Genomic DNA, 17,374 nt, shown 5'->3' on the forward strand with positions numbered 1-17,374 from the left:
CCATTGGAGGGTGAACCAGCGGCAAAGGAAGACCTTTCTCTCTCTGTCTCTCTCTCTCTCACTGTCCACTCTGCCTGTCAAAAAAAAAAAAAAAAAAAAAAAAAAAAAAAAAAAAAGTAATCCATTATTCGTACTTTGGAAACGTATATTCATTAAATAAAAGTTAAAAAAAAAAAAAAGAATTAATTGTCCTAGTGATAGAGCTAAGTTTTCTTGCACTTTGACTTCCATTTTTGCTACATCTCTGATTTAATTGCTGGTTCTGCCTTCTCCTTCTAGCCCCTGAATGTAGACTTTCAACATTTATATTCTTTTTTTTTTTTTTTTTTTTTGACAGGCAGAGTTAGACAGTGAGAGAGAGGGACATAGAGAAAGGTCTTCCTTCCATTGGTTCATCCCCCAAATGGCCATTATGGCCAGCGCTGCGCCGATCCGAAACCAGGAGTCAGGTGCTTTCTCCTGGTCTCCCATGCAGGTGCAGGGCCCAAGCACTTGGGCCATCCTCCACTGCCTTCCTGGGCCACAGCAGAGAGCTGGAATGGAAGAGGAGCAACCGGGACAGAACCGGCGCCCCAACCAGGACTAGAACCCAGGGTGCTGGCACCGCAGGCAGAAGATTAGCCTAGTGAGCCACGGCACAGGCCTCAACATTTATATTCTTAAAGTTCTCTTCTCACTCAGTATTTTGCTTTCCTCTGTGGTCTCCATACCAGAGACTCTCAAACTGAAATCTCAAGTTCCAGACTTCACCTACACTCAAGACCTGTATTATAAACTTCCTGCTTATAATCTGCATCTTATTATTTCTCTGACCTTTAACACAAGCAGCCTCATTATATTCCTGTCAAAACTAACTGTTTACTAGTTTTACTTAGTGGCAATAATGTTCTTAAAATCATCAGATTGAGGCTATAGAGAACTTTTTAAGATCACATTTCTCGGTGAATCCTGGTTAAAAGTAGAGCAGCCCTCTCTGTCCCATGAAAACCCACATATTTTAAAATTTCCCATGCTTACCAGTTATTAGTGAAGAATAAAGGGAACTATAGTTTCTAAGAAATACCAGAATAAAAGTCAATTCTGAAGAGTGGGAGCAGGGGAGAGATGAGTGCATGTGACTCTCATTTTAAAACACTTCTCAGTATCTGTTGCTGTCAACATGCAATGAGCTAGCAAGCTGCATACACTTGTCTTCAAGGGTGAAAAGGAATGAGGACACATATTGACTTCTAAAGATGTACATCACAGTGTTATTTGTATTAATAATGTTAAAACATTTAAATTCTCCACAATGAGGCATTGATAGGTTAAATATTTTGTACGTATGAAAGTGTAATGGAGGCAGGCCATTTGCTGCAGTAGTTGAGATGTTGCTTGGGATACTCACATTACATATCCAAGAGCTTAGGTTTGAGTTCTGCTCCATTTTCAACCCCAGCTTCCTGCTAAGGTGCATCCTGAAAGTCAGGAGGTGATGGCACAAGTACTTGAGTTCCTGCCACCTACATGGAAGACTCAGATTTAATTCCAGTCTCCTGGCTTCGGCCGGGCCCAAACCCAGCTCTTGCAGGCATTTTCAGAGTGAACCAGCAGATGGAAGATCTCTCTGTGTCTGTCTGCCTCTCTCTGTCTCTCTAGCTTTCAAATAAATTAAAACAAATAAAATGAAGACATATGGTAAATACTGTGAAGGAATTCAAATTGTGGCATATTTCATTCATTGATAGGAAAATATAATTGTATGCATTAATGTTTTAAAAAGAGAGACTGGAAAGAGGAAATTGGGTTTGGTGAAAAATAATGTTAAGGACCATTATTTGCTTCAAAATTGTAGTGTGGATTTCTGTGTATAAATGCAATCATTCTATTTTCATTGTTTTCCAGAGAACGCTTGAAAGCAGACAGAAGAAGTAAAATAGATTTAAAGTAGTCTAAACATTTAAGGAGTGCCAATTTTCAAAGAATCATAGAATTCAGAAATAACATTAAATACCGTGTCCAAATTCATTTTATATGCCTTGCGACAATTGAGTAATTGTCTCTGTGTCATATACCTGGTTATGACAGATGTGGAATTTGAGGCTTCTAATACCATTCTATTAATTCTCACTGTTTTCCTATCACTGTTAACCTGACAAATGCATCCTCATGTGTGAGAATTAATGCATCCTCAAAGCTTGAGATTCACCCTTAGGGAAACTAAATTGTATTTTTAAAGTAGAAATATTTGGAAGTAATTTTTATCTGGCTTTTTGTGCTTGAAAAATGAGTGCCCTTATTTAGACTGCTTACCTTTTCTGAGTCTCAGCTACTTTGCAAAATAGGAGGATTGCTGTCTATACCACAGGGCTGTTTTGAGATTTCCATGAGATAAACTTGAGAACAGCCCTTAGTGTGTATGCAAGGACTCTTCAATCAATGTCAGTTCTTCCCCTTGCTCTTTCTGCATTGCTTTGGAATGGATCAATTCACTCAACTATAATAATGGGTTGAATCATGTCCCTCTGACCCCAAAGCATAACCCTGTTCTTCAGAACAAATTTCTATTAAACCAGTCAGTTCGTAAAACTTTGTTACAACAGACCTAGTTTGTATGAAGTGGACTGACCATTGCTTGTGATCTATTATCTCTTAGGGACAGTTGTTTAGTGGTCTTTATCAGGATCTGTAAAGTCCTTCTTTTGCAATTGCAAGGAAAATAGGTTTAAAATCCCTTCTACCCAACTCTTAGTTAACATGTCATTTCAAGAATGGAGAAGGCATGGAGTCTCATAAATATGTTATTCTGATTCTAGTCTCCCAAAATCTTACTAAACCTAAGCTAGTCATGCTTGTTAAGGGTTTGTAGAATAGACAGATTGAAAGACAGAACTCAATCTTTATACCCATGCCTGTACCAGATCTATACAATTTATATCCAAATATATTCTGCTTTTTAAGAATCATGATACTGCAAACTCCCCCACATTTTATTAAAAATGAATTGACCATTGCCAATACCACCATTTTAATAAAATTGTCATGTCAATCTCTCTCATATGTTCTTATTTACAATAAGTTACCACACCTAATGCATTGTTAGGTAACTGATGCCCCCTCCCCTTTTTGCTACAGCTCTTCAAATAAAACTTAATGCACATTTCACTTGTGGATAGTGTAGCAGCAATGCAACTATTAGGCCAAAGGTTATAAACATTTTTAATACATATGGTTTGATCATTTTGCAGAAAAGCTGATTATTCTGTCCTTGGGTTCAATCCCAAGAAAATTCATGATAGTACGAGGAGGAAATCAAAGTTATGGAAAGCACTGGTAGTGTTAGTACTTAACATCCTCAGCAAGTAATGAATATTACTTAAGAAAAGTTCAAAGATACAGCATGATGATAAGTGAAGAAATCTTTCATTCACAGCTTTGCTGGAACTCAGAATTTAAATGTAACATAACTTATTAAACTACCAGCCCAAGTACTGGGCAAAAGCATCTTTACTCTATGCTATTTGGAATGTTTCTACTGATCTGCACGCTGAGTGTTTAGTTCAGAGATAATTTTAAATAAACTGTTGTCATTTGAAAATAAACAGCCTGGACAATGTATGGTCCATTTGGAATACTGAGAAAGTAAACAATCTAGGATATACTTCCTTCTCGCTCTTGTAGCCCTTTTTGAATGGGTGCTCCACATACTGCCCTTTCTTCCCCAAAGCTGAAGGTTTTATTTAAAATAAAGCTGTTTATTTAGCATTTCTAGAAGACCCTTTTTTGAGGATCCACAGCAATGAATGGCTTTGGAGCTGTGCTTCTAAGAAACCAGTTTATTCTCCTGGTGCTATTTCTCTTGCAAATTCAGATTCTGGGTCTAGACATCGATGGTCACCCTACTGCAGAAGTCTGTGCCACGCACACAATTTCACCAGGACCGAAAGGTGAGGAAAGAAACCAAAATTTTTCATAAATATGGCCTCTTCCCTCATTTCTCAACCCTACCCTCAATGACTTTTCCTTCTCCACTCCTACTTCCTTCTATTATGGAAAATCTGAAATCTGTGGTCTGTTTTTTATTTAAAATTCTCCTTTGATGTTAGGTAGGAGAGTTGGGAGCTGGTGAAACCCCTGAGGAAGAAGTCTTAACAGAATTCACAAGTCAGGGGGAATTCCCTCTCCCATATGTCCCAGGGTAGATGCACATTCCTGAGATTCATCTGCAGGAATCCTTTCTTTAGGAGCATCTCTATTTCTTTCCTTTCTTTAAAAGAGCATCTTTATTCTTGAGTAGCTTTTATTTTACTTCTTTCTCACAGATTCTAGTTAAGCTCTTTAGGCAAAAGGTCAGTAATGTAAGAATTAAATCTCAAACATGTATCTTATAAGCTAATTGGTTCTTCTGTTCCAACGAGAAGGATGACACATTTTTGTCAATGATTGGAAGTAATATATAAATGAACATTTCTTTATTTGAAAGTAGAGTCTTTGGTGCCAAGTGCCTTTTGGTGAAGAATGAGAGCATATTGCAAAACGTTTTTGCAAGTAGAGCCAAGTTCCAAATATGCTTTAGGCAACTAGTTGATAAAAAAAAATCTTGTTTTTCTGGTTTCAGCTCTTACCCTTTTGTTCTGAGAGTGGTCACTGCACTGCAGATTGGTGCTCTCTTATTAGTAATTCATGCTATGTTTCTCCAGGCTATGGGGTGGAAGAATTGCAGCTGCTTAAAATTTTAAGTAGAAAAAAAGAGACTTTCCAAAAAAAATCAAATGCACATGGCCCTATGCTTGTCAGTTATTTAAATGTGTATTGCTTAAAGTGCATTTTCTTAATCAGTGAATTAATTTCCCTCTAAGATTGCAATCCAAGTTTTAACCTTTGATACTGTAAAATAAATGCAGAGAAGAACAAGGAGACCTTGGGGCTTCCAAATAATTTCTTGGGTGAATAAATGAATAATGTGAGGGCAAATGTTCAGAAAAGAAAGTTTCTATTAGAAATAAGGTATTTACTTAAAACCATTACTGAATTTTTTAATAGAGGGTAGCAAACTTGTATTATTCCTGGGGTGTTGTGAGGAATGCTGAAAATTCAAGGTTTTCCTTGTCTGTGCAAATGGGAGAATTTATTTGAGAATAGCACTGTGTAACTGATTTTCCTTGCTGAGAAACTGCAACTTTGAAATCAGAAGAAGATGGACAAAATATTGTTAAAAGAATGCCTAAAATAGAATGCATTCCAACCCAACAGTCTGTTTTTTCTGGTTCAGCAAATATGTGTTAAATGCTTATTAAAGATCAATTACTATTTTAGGCACAAGATATACATTAAATAATATACATGATCATCATGATTATTGGAAAGATGAATAATTTAAGAGAGGAAATGAGGGCCAAAGGAGATGTTCTACGAAGATGGTTATTGAGTTGGGTCTTAAGTATGAGACTTTAGGCAGATGGAGCACATCCTAGGGAGTAGGCAACGCTTGGCAGGAACAAAAAGAAGAGAAACTGTGTAGAATGTGCTTGGAAAAAAGAAGTTCATTAATTCTCACTTTGGGAGTTTATGAAGTACAGGTAAATATTTCCAAGAAAAAGGACAAGGGATATACCTTCAACTTGAAAAATCCACTTAATTTCTTCTTTTTACTTGAATCCATATGTAATTATTGGTATTGGTATTTATTGAATACCAATTGGGTGTCCACCAAGAGTCTCTTTATTCTCATTTCTTCACCTACCACAAACTCCTTCCTTCCCTTTGAAAATCTTGTTGGGGCCTGCGCCATGGCTCACTTGGTTAATCCTCTGCCTGCAGCGCCAGCATCCCATATGGGTGCCAGGTTCTAGTCCCAGTTGCTCCTCTTCCAGTCCAGCTCTCTGCTGTGGCCCGGGAAGGGAAGTGGAGGAGGCCCAAGTGCTTGGGTCCCTGCACCCACATGGAAGACCAGGAAGAAGCACCTGGCTCCGGGCTTCAGATCTGCACAGCGCCAGCCATAGCGGCCATTTGGGGAGTGTACCAACAGAAGGAAGACCTTTCTCTCTGTCTCTCTCTCTCACTGTCCATAACTCTACCTGTCAAATAAGGAAGGAAGGAAGGAAGGAAGGAAGGAAGGAAGGAAGGAAGGAAGGAAGGAAAGAAAGAAAGAAAGAAAGAAAGAAAGAAAGAAAGAAAGAAAGAAAGAAAGAAAGAAAGAAAGAAAGAAAGCCGGCGCTGTGGCTCACTAGGCTAATCTTCCGCCTTGCGGCGACAGCACACCGGGTTCTAGTCCCGGTCAGGACGCCGGATTCTGTTCCGGTTGCCCCTCTTCCAGGCCAGCTCTCTGCTGTGGCCAGGGAGTGCAGTGGAGGATGGCCCAAGTACTTGGGCCCTGCACCCCATGGGAGACCAGGAGAAGCACCTGGCTCCTGCCATCAGATCAGCGCAGCGCGCTGGCGGCAGCGTGCCAGCCGCGGCAGCCATTGGAGGGTGAACCAACAGCAAAGGAAGACCTTTCTCTTTATCTCTCTCTCTCACTGTCCACTCTGCCTGCCAAAAAAAAAAAAAAAAAAAAAAAAAAAAGAAAATCTTGTTATGATTCAAACAATGGAAATCTCGCTAACTCCCTTCCTGGGCTGTATAAGACATGAGATGATTTCAAGCCAGACTGATGCAGGATGAAGAAGTGAATATTCCTGGGAAAAAGGGACTTAGAAGGGGGAGCTCCTAAGTTCTGAGTTCCAGAACTAAGTCTGCCATGAGCTCTAGGCAGACTTTCTTCTTTTCCTCTTTTCTTACCCTGGAACCTGGGCATTTTGTATCAGACAGATTCTAAGTTCTCTTAGTAAACAGCTTCCACAATCCTGGAATATACTGAACACCAGTAAGTCTCAGGCATCATTACTAGATGCTAACTAAGAAAAAGGAACCTGTTGTACCACTTCCATCTACTATATCAAGCTTGGCAGTAGATTATGAACTCTTGAGGTCAGCATCCAATGAATTTGACTTTTTAGTTTGCAAAGTACCTACACATGCACATGGAGTTAACATGAGACCCTTCACTGCTGTCTTTCCTCTGCTCTGTGTTAAATGTTGTGGATGCTTACACACCAAAAAAGCACTACATGACACCTTTCATCTAGATATAAATAGCTTGGCCAGCATTGTATGGTCAAGAGTAAAGTAGCCACCTGCAACTCCAACATCCAATATGGGTGCTGGTTCTTGTCCCAGCTGCTCCACTTCTGATCCAGCTCCCTGCTAATAGCCTGGGAAATCAATGGAAGATAGTCCATGTTTCTGGGACCTTGCCACCCACATGAGAGACCTGGAAGAAGCTCCTAACTCCTGGCTTTGGCTTGGCTAATGAGCACTGGCCTCTGTGGCATGAACCAGTGGATAGAGGATCGCTCTCTCTCTCTTTCTCCTCCTATCTCTGTAATTCTGATTTTCAAATAAGTAAATCTTTTTAAAAAGATAGCACCAGATATCCATCTAATTTCTTCATTAATATTTTGGTAGTCTCAACCTAACCCCAAGTCAGAATTGTATGTTTAATTTGCAAAATGAAGAAATGAAATGCCTGATAAGCAAGTAAGCATTTTAAGGGACTAAGTCATTGCTTCTGTTCAATATTTCTTCCTAAGACCAAGCTGGGCTATATTTATCTCCATGGCTAATCATCTCACTATAGTACATACTAGCACTGCAGCTTTATACCCAGAAACTTCTAGATACACTGGGAAAAAAAAACAATTAAAGGAATTTTCCCTAAACTCATCTCACAGAGTAGAGTAAGTAACTTATTTAGAGTTGAAGGTGAAAAGCCACTAATACAAATTAACTTAAGAGATCATTGACAATTCCTAGGCATTATCTTTATGGAATTATTTCCCAAATGTGATTTAGTGTAAAGAAAGACACTCTAGAATGAATCTATTTGATTTTCAGCATGGTATTGTATCTATTTTGCTTCAGTTTCCTGATTTGCAACATGAGTGCCAGCACAGACTTGTTTTAAAAATAATGTAAGGTGATCATTGTCAACATTAAGCTGTGTAGACATCCTAAGTAAATATTTAACAAATTTTATTTTTCTTTCCTTCATCTCTCCATCTAAGTCTGTTGAATAACACTTTTGGGAATAAGCACTTTCCCAGTTATCAAAACTTCTGTGTTTAAAGCTATTATTTTCCTTTCTACGCCTTAAATTTATTATTTTATGCTGTTTAGTAGGAAAAACAATGTTCTCTGCCTTGGTGTGATTTCTTGAAACAATTTATGTGAAATTCTGACCTCTAGTGGTTTTACTTAAAAATAACAATGACAAGAAATTTTAACAAGAAATGTTAAAAAGAATATCAAAACCAATAAATTTTTGGATGATGCCTTACAATTTTCAAGGAACTTTGGAAGTGTGATAACTGTGTTTCACAGAAATATATTGTGTATTTTATGAATAACTGGAAGAGAGGCGCTCAGGGTCTCAAAATATAAAGTAATGATAATGGGATGGAAATGTCCATCACCCTGCTTTAATCACTTCACATTTTATACAGTTATTGAAATGTCTCACTGGACACTTATTTCATGTTAATCAAAAATTTTAAACATATTTTTAAGAGGCTTAATATGCTAAATGATGGGACAAAGACATAAGCCTCAGCCATTCTCACTCATTGCCCAAAAAAATAGATAAACCTTGGAATTTATTCCTTGTCCTTGAATCTCAATTGGGTCTCACACACTATTGCTTTCTTTCTTTTTTTTTTAAAAAATAATTTGTACATTGCCTCCTCTCTATTCTGCACCTCTTTTCCTAACATTTTGGTGCCCCGTGTGAGGAGGCACCAATCTGCAAATATTTTCCTAACACTAACTTCCCTGGGTTGATCATTACACATTAAATACATACATTGAAATACCACACTGTATCCCACAAATATGTCCAACTAAAATAATAATTTTTTAAAAACCAGAACTTCAAGTACATTCTTCATGTAATTTTCACTATTTCTCTATGTGGCAGTAATACTTTTAACCTTAACCAAAGGGAAACAACCCCAGTGAGGCCAAATGGAGTGCCTCAGGTCTTGTGGTAGGTGAAATCTTGTAAAATGAACTTAAAGCCCTAGCTAGTGGTTCAAGGTCTACTATCATTTCGTGACATCCTCTAGTTTCTACTAGTTGTATGTCAGTCTTGAAATACATAGTCCACAGGCCACTTCATTAGAAAGGTCAATACTTGGGGCTGGCACTGTGGCTTAGCAGGTAAAGCAGCCTCCTGCAGTGCGAGCATCCCATATGGGCCCTGGATAGAGTTCTGGCTTCTCCACTTCCAATCCAGCTCTCTGCTATGGCCTGGGAAAGCAGTAGAAGATGGCCCAAGTCTTTGGGCCCCAGCACCCTGGTGGAAGACCCAGAAGAAGCTCCTGGCTTCGGATCAGTACAGCTCTGGCCATTGCAATCAATTGGGGAGTGAACCAGTGGATGGAAGACCTATCTCCCTCTCTCTCCCTCTCTCTCTACCTCTCCTTTCTCTGTGTAACTCTGGCTTTCAAATAAATAAATAAATAAATATTTTTAAAAAATGGCAATACTTAAGAATGGCATAGCTGAAGTGTGGTAAAAGTGATGACATCTCTCCTCCTTGATAGTGAACTTTGCTAGGTCATTAGTTTGTTTGGAAGTTAGCGTTATTTTACCATACTGATTACTTTGGCTTAATGAGGGCTCTTTTTTCTTTCTGTGACTGGCTTCTTTGCACCTCTCCGTCAATACTTCAAACTACTTTCCCTATGGTGTTTTTCTCAATGCCCTCCACTCTTGTCTTTCATTCCCGACACAGGGTCTTTGTTCTTGGTGCTCCCTCTGCCTGCTCCATGCTTACCCCAAATCTTCCCAAGGATAGTGCCTTCTTCTCCTTGAGCTCTTAGTTCAAAAGACATTTTTGCAGCAGAACTGCCTGCGTGCACATACACTGTCTGTCACAGCTCTCAAACCATTTTATTAGTTTCACAGACTGACTACAACATGCAGATCTCTTGTGTATTCATATGTCTATGGTCAGTCCTAGGAAGGAAACTTTGTGAAAGCAAGGGCTTTGTCCATCGTTCTGAAGATGTTTTCCCACTGCTAGAAATGTTCCTGACACTTAGTGGATGCTCAATAACTATTTAACTAAATAAATGAACCAAAGTTTGCTACAAATGATGTTTAGCTTGTGGCCTTGACCTGTTAATGCAACTTCAAAAAATGTCCTTTAACTATGTCCTGCCATTCCTAAGAAGTGTTGCACATGTTCGCCAAAACAGACTGCTCCTGGGAGTCATTGTGTCACATCTCCAAAAAGGGAGCAGGGAAAGGTTCTCTCTCTCAGCTGGTGACAATAATGATGGCCTCCATCAGGGAGCGGGGCAGTAATACTAACACACACTGAGTAGCTGCCTTCCAACCCTCTACAACCACTTCTAAGTTTAATTATCTTGGGCAGGTGTTTGCTGCAGCAGTTAAGACACCACTCGAGGGGCCAGAGTTGTGGCGCAGCAGGTTGAGCTGCTATCTGCAATGCCAGCATTTCATGGGCAGCTGTTCTAATCCCGGTTGGTCCATTTCCAATCCAGCTCTCTGCTATGGCCTGGGAAAGTAGCGGAAGATGGCCCAACTACTTGGGCCCCTGCACCCAAGTGGGAGACCTGGATGAAGCTCCTGGATCCTAGCTTTGGCCTGGTGTAGCCCTGGTGTTGCTACCATTTGGGAAGTGAACCAGCTGATGTTCTCTCTCTCTCTCTCTGTGTGTGTGTGTGTATGTGTGTGTGTATGCATGTGTGTGTGTCTTTTCCTCTCTCTCTCTAACTCTGCCTTTCACATAAATAAATATTTTTTAATAAAAAACACTACTTGAGAAAACCACATCCTATATCAGAATGCTTGGATTTGAGTCCCTGCTTGGTCAATGATTCTGGTGTCCTGCTAATATGCACTCTAAGAGGCAGTGAGCTATGGCTCAAGCAGTTGGGGCCCTGCCACCCATGTGGGAGACCCAGCTGGATTTCCTGGCTCCTGATTTTGTCCTGACCCAGCCCCAGCTGTTGTGGGCATTTTGGAAGTGAACCAGGGGATGAGAGATCTCTTCTTTCTCTCTCTCTCTCTCTCTCTCTCTCTCTCTTTTAGATAGAACCATTTATTTTCCCTATACCTTTTTCTGTTTGGTTAGATGCCAAGAAAACATTTCAAGGTTAGGTCAGGAGGAAAAGAAAAAAAAAACTACAGTTAATAGACAAGACTAGAGGTACTGAATTATAATGATAAAAAATAATTTGTTTGCTCATTTCATTATAACAATGTATCCAGTACTCAGGCAATTTCTCTGCCCCCTCCTACATTATAATTTAACTCTATATCAGTAACTAATAAGGACCCTGGTAATGGACACTTTCATGTTCTTAAAAATCATGGGCTTTGGATGCAGAGGTATGGGTAGGAATTGGAGCTCTGCTGCTCACCTAACCATGTGACTGTAAACCTCAGTGTCTTCATTTTTTACAAAGATTTACTTAATTAGTTTTAAGGCAGACATACAGAGAGAAGAGGAGAGACAGAGAGAGAGAGATCGAGATCTTCCATCTGCTGCTTCACTCCCAAAATGGCCAAAACAGTAGGAACTGGGCTGATCTGAAGCCAAGAACCAGGGGCTTCTTCTGGGTCTCCCACATTGGTGCAGGGGCCTAAGCTCTTGAGCCATCTTCCACTGTTTTACCAGGTGCATTAGAATGGGGGCTGGTCCAGAAGTGGTGCTTCCAGGAAATGAATCAGTGTCCATATGGGATGCTGGCATCAGAGGCAATAGCTTTACCTACTAGGCCACAGCACCGGCCCCAGTGTCTTTATGCTTGAAGTGGAGATACTGTTGTTGCCCATCCCAAATGCTTATTTTGAAAATTAAAATGTTTAGTACACTGTTTAGCCATCACTGCTCTCACTAGATTCCATGTTCATTTCTTTCTTCAGCCAAATGATAGTTTAAGCCAGAGAAGCCAATGGAAGATATCTAGTAGAGAGGCAGATTCGATTTTCAATAGATCCATCTCTTTGAAGATAAACTAATGAGTGTGAGATCTTGGTGGGACATAAATTAAAAATAAGAAATGGATTAGGGATGTTGGGATAGAAAAAAGAGGGTACATTATATAAGCATTTCAAAAGTAAAATTGATAGACTGTCAATGAGTTCTAAACTGTGGTGAGTTGCTTTGGGACACTAAGAAGATAAAGTCCATAGGAAATTGGAAATAAGCATTTTTAGCCATAATTTCAAGAAAAGCTGATCACCTGACTTGTAGCCTTGACTCAGTTTTCATATTTTGTCTCATGTAGTGATGTCTTTCCCAAAGGACACTGCCATTTTTACAGATAGCTGAGGATTCCAAGGTATTATTCACATTTAGTAATGATGGTCTTCCCTTTTCTTTGAATTTGTTTCTTCTACATTTTGTACTGAAATAAATTTTAGACAGAATATTGTAAGTTATATCTAGAATATTACAAACATGTTAATGCCCGAAGCAAAAAATATCTGGAAGAAAAACATGTCAGCCAGGATATTGCAAGTTTGATCCTAGATTCCATACTTTTATCTGGTACATTGCTTTGCAGAAGCAGGCCACTTAACCCAGGATGGGTGGAATTGCTCTTCGGGTTTGTTTCTACTGACTCTGCTGAGAATACCTTTTAATAATTAATGATATGTACAGGCCAGAGAAAACCTGCCTACAAACCTTAATGTTGTATTTTTCATGAAATACAATATAGATTTCTCTGCTCCCTCCCTTCAGACATGCAATGATTGTGAGACTTGGGATCTCCAAGGAGTAATTCTTTAAACCAAAGAAACCTGTAAACAAAGGATGGATGCTTTGCAATTCAAGCATGAAGGATTGTAGGATTGTTGAAATACTCACTTCTCTTTTTTTGCTGGGTGGACAGGAACTAGCTCAAAGTGAAAGGAAGTTTAGGAATTCTTGGGATTGATGGGGTTGGTTGAAGTCATGGTCACTCACATCAGTCCTACTGAACTACATGGAAATATTAGCTGTTATTATTGGCATGGATTTTATTATTATTAGATAAATTCATCACACTATATCACCTTATATATTCTATTTCCTTGCATTTGTTTTACATGTTAATATTGAAGAAATACTTTTCTGTTGTTTCCTTATTTGATATTTTATCATGTAATTTGAGAAGAGATTAATATAGATGAGTAAATGCCAAGTGCCCTCACTCCCATGTCATAGATGCATTCCAAGGTTCACCTTGCTAGACTGCACCAAAACACACTGCAGTTTCTCTTTAGCAAATTTCTCCTTGGAAAGCTTTCTCCTCCACCTCCCAAATTGTCAGACATAGATCAGGTCTTGTCCAAGGTAGTCCTGAACCCTTAGATCCCAAACAGAATTGATAGCTAGTAAACAGGTAATGCGTATTTTTGTTCAGAGTGAACAAGAAGCAAATTTTAAAGATTTGAACACCATTTCAGAATAAAGTGTAGAATATCCATTCATATCAGAAGGAATTTACACTCTAAATCAGCAACATTAATACAAACAGTTTTAAACTGCATTATTTAGAGGCCGTTTTGATACTGTGGGTTAAGTCAACAGTTGTGGTGCTAGCATCCCATGTCAGAGTGCCTGTTTAAGTCCTGGCTTATCCACTTCCAATCCAACTTTCTACTAATGCATCTGGGAAGGCATGGGAAGATGGCCCAAGTACTTGGATCCCTGCCATTCATATGAGAAACCAAGATGGAGCTCCTGACTCCTGGATTTGGCCTGAGACCTGACTGTTGTGGCCATTTGGAGAGTAATCAGCAGATGAAAGATCTCTGTCTCTCTCTCTTTCTTTGTTAATCTGCCTTTTAAATAAATAAATAAATCTCTTTTTAAAAAATGCACTATTTAAGTAATCATCCAAAGCAGCAAATAGAAAGTAGTAACAAAGAACCAGATGGTGAATTACCAGGGAAATAATCTTATTAATGAATTCGGGAAAATTAGAATTCAAATCAAGACAAGGATCATGTGAAGAATTTATAAAGAGAAACGAGGGTCAACGTTCTTTTTGTACTGTTTGCAATATACTTTTCCAACTGAAAGTATTTCATGGTGGTTGTAACATGTAATATTTATAAATATCTACAAAATATAGATGTATAAAGGAAAAGATAACAATTTCCTCTTTGGTATCCTTCCCTTTCTGGACCTACTTCTCCTATGTAAATATCACAGGAGAAAAAAATCATTAATAGCTCATTATTAACAATTTTCTTTGCATTTATTCTATTTATTTACTTCTTTTTTTATTTAATAAATGTGAATTTACAAAGTACAACTTTTGTATTGTTGTGGCTTTCCCCCGCCCAACCTCCCTCCCTCCTGCGGCCCTCCCCTCTCCCACTCCCTCTCCCATCCCACCCTTCATAGAGTTTCATTTTCAATTACCTTCATATACAGAAGATCAACTTAGTATATACTAAGCAAGGATTTCAACAGGCTGCACTCACACAATCACACAAGGTATAGGGTATTGTTTGACTAGTAGTGTTGTTTTTAAGTTTCATAGTAAAACACATTAAGGACAGAGAAATGGTAACATATTGCTATTCTAAGAGACAGTCTATACATAGTATAACATGAACTTTCTTAAATTCATTATTTTTATTATCAGCATAATATTATATTTTAATACAACTTCAATCATTGTAATGTAATTTTTTTTAACTTTTATTTAATGAATATAAATTTCCAAAGTACAGCTTATGGATTACAATGGCTTCCCCCCCCATAACTTCCCTCCCACCCGCAACCCTCCCCTTTCTCTCTCCCTCCCCCCTTCCATTCACATCAAGATTCATTTTCAATTTTCTTTATATACAGAAGATCAGTTTAGCATATATTAAGTAAAGATTTCAACAGTTTGCACCCACATAGAAACACAAAGTGAAAAATACTGTTTGAGTACTAGTTATAGCATTAAATCACAATGTACAGCACATTAAGGACAGAGATCCTACATGAAGAGTAAGTGCACAGTGACTCCTGTTGTTGACTTCACAAATTGACACTCTTGTTTATGGCATCAGTAATCACCCTAGGCTCTTGTCATGAGTCGCCAAGGCTATGGAAGCCTTTTGAGTTCACCAACTCTGATCATATTTAGACAAGGTCGTAGTCAAAGTGGAAGTTCTCTCCTCCCTTCAGAGAAAGGTACCTCCTTCTTTGATGACCTGTTCTTTCCACTGGGATCTCACTCGCAGAGATCTTTCATTTAGGTGTTTTGTTTGTTTGTTTGTTTTTTGCCAGAGTGTTTGGCTTTCCATGCCTGAAATACTCTCATGGGCTTTTCAGCCAGATCCGCATGCCTTAAGGGCTGATTCTGAGGCCAGAGTGCTGTTGAGTACATCTGCCATTCTATGGGTCTGCTGTGTATCTCACTTCCCATGTTGGATCATTCTCTCCCTTTTTGATTCTATCAGCTAGTATTTGCAGACACTAGTCTTGTTTATGTGCTCCCTTTGGCTCTTAGTCCTATCATTATGATCAATTGTGAACTGAAATTGATCACTGGGACTAGTGAGATGGCATTGGTACATGCCACCTTGATGGGATTGAATTGGAATCCCCTGGTATGTTTCTAACTTTACCGTGTGAGGTAAGTCAGCTTGAGCATGTCCCGCATTGCACATCTCTTCCCTCTCTTATTCCCACTCTTATATTTAACAGCGATCACTTTTCAGTTAAGTTTCAACACTTGAGAATAACTGTGTATTGATTATAGTATTCAATCAAAAGTATTAAGTAGAACAAACAAACAAAAATACTAAGAGGGATAATATGTTAAGTTGTTCATCAACAGTCACGGCAAGGGCTGATCAAGTCACCATTTCTCATAGTGTTCATTTCACTTTAACAGGTTTCCTTTTTGGTGCTCAGTTAGTTGTCACCGATCAGGGAGAACATATGGTATTTGTCCCTTTGGGACTGGCTTATTTCACTCACTCATTGTATTTTTAATCAGTCCCATGATGATAAGATGAAAAATAATGGCAGTAGAAATCATTAGAATAAAAAAAGGATGGATGTGAGAAAAAGTCAAAATCAAGGTGAGAATGGAGGCTGATTTAGGTATTGAGCCTGGGAAATCAGCATATGGCATAAGATTGTGAGACACAGGACAATTAGAAGAGTAAGTGAAAATACGGGTGGAGATGATGGCTTATGTTTTTGCCTGGACTGTCTTACTAGGGAACAGTCCATGACTGGAGACCTCCCAGTAGACTGAAGCCAATTCATTAATCAGCCATTATTGAGAATGACATTTCAATCAATTACAAATTCATCTGACTGCATTGTCATTAGGCTCGCATTTATCCATCTTGTCTTTTGGGATGTTCCTTCTTTCATTTTGAAAATGATTTTGAGCAGAACCTACTACTTCTCAGTCTCTGTGTCCAGTGCTAGGAACACAAAGAAAGCAATCTATCATCCTTGACTGGTCTCATTATTTTATGATTCATTGTGGAGGATGCTAAGAGGAATGAGCAGAGTGCCCTTCAGGAAAGAAAATTAACCCTGACTATGAAAGAGGGGCTTGGAGCAGGAGAAATTGCACTGAGAAGACTCCCTGGTAGAGGAGGTAGCACATGAGCTGGACTCCCATGGTGTGAGTAGTGCAACAGATGATAAAACCCCACAGGAACTTTTAGGGTGAGGAAATTTTAGCATTGGCTGGGCCTAATATAATGAAAAAAAAATTTTTTTAGCTTAATTTTGGCACATACCTTGAGATGCAAGTGTATTCTTGAGGAGCTCAATTCAAGGGATCTGATTCAATTACTCCTTCCTAGGAAATGCTGGGGGAGAGTTTTGGACGTGAGCAGGTGGAGTTAGGTGTTTCCTCCTTTGCGTTTTCATGACAGCAACTTAGCATTCATCACAGTAATTACCTGCCTTCATGCCCATCTTCTCCTGAGCCTTTGACTTCCTCATGGAAAGCAACTCTTCTTCCAACAATTGTCTAGTCCTTGTACTGGGAAGGAGACTTGTGTTTGCAAGTGAAAAACAAAAACATCACAAACCAAAGAAGCCAATCAAATCAACACACAAAAGAGAAGAGCGGAACTTACAAGTTCATGTAACACGAAGGGATTCAAGTTGGCTAGATCCAGATGCTTGAGTAGTGTGTTTCAGACTCAATTTTCACACCTGGTTCTGTTTTCCTCTATAATGACATATCATAAAGCCGATTCTGTCCTTATGAGATCAAAACAAATTCAGGTACTTTACTCACTTTTCCATCCTGTCTGCAACCCCCTGCAGATGAACAAGTCACCATTTTTTGAAAGTACA

At 39.0% G+C, this 17,374-nt stretch overlaps 1 protein-coding gene across 4 annotated transcripts in view; it reads left to right on the forward strand.

The window, feature by feature from the left end:
- COLEC10 (collectin subfamily member 10) overlaps positions 1 to 17,374 on the forward strand; it is a 231,954-nt gene that overhangs the window by 180,554 nt on the left and 34,026 nt on the right. Inside the window, exon 1 of one of the 4 annotated variants that reach the window (XM_002710746.5) lies at positions 3,641 to 3,926. The exons of the other annotated variants lie outside the window; for them this stretch is intronic. Within the exon in view, the coding sequence (XP_002710792.2) occupies positions 3,779 to 3,926 (148 nt within the window). The 5' untranslated portion in view covers positions 3,641 to 3,778. Of the gene's footprint in view, positions 1 to 3,640; positions 3,927 to 17,374 lie in introns of those variants that run through there. 4 annotated transcript variants of the gene reach the window in all.

The sequence above is a fragment of the Oryctolagus cuniculus genome, chromosome 6 (genome assembly GCF_964237555.1).
Source record: "Oryctolagus cuniculus chromosome 6, mOryCun1.1, whole genome shotgun sequence".
In the NCBI taxonomy this organism is placed as follows: domain Eukaryota; kingdom Metazoa; phylum Chordata; class Mammalia; order Lagomorpha; family Leporidae; genus Oryctolagus; species Oryctolagus cuniculus.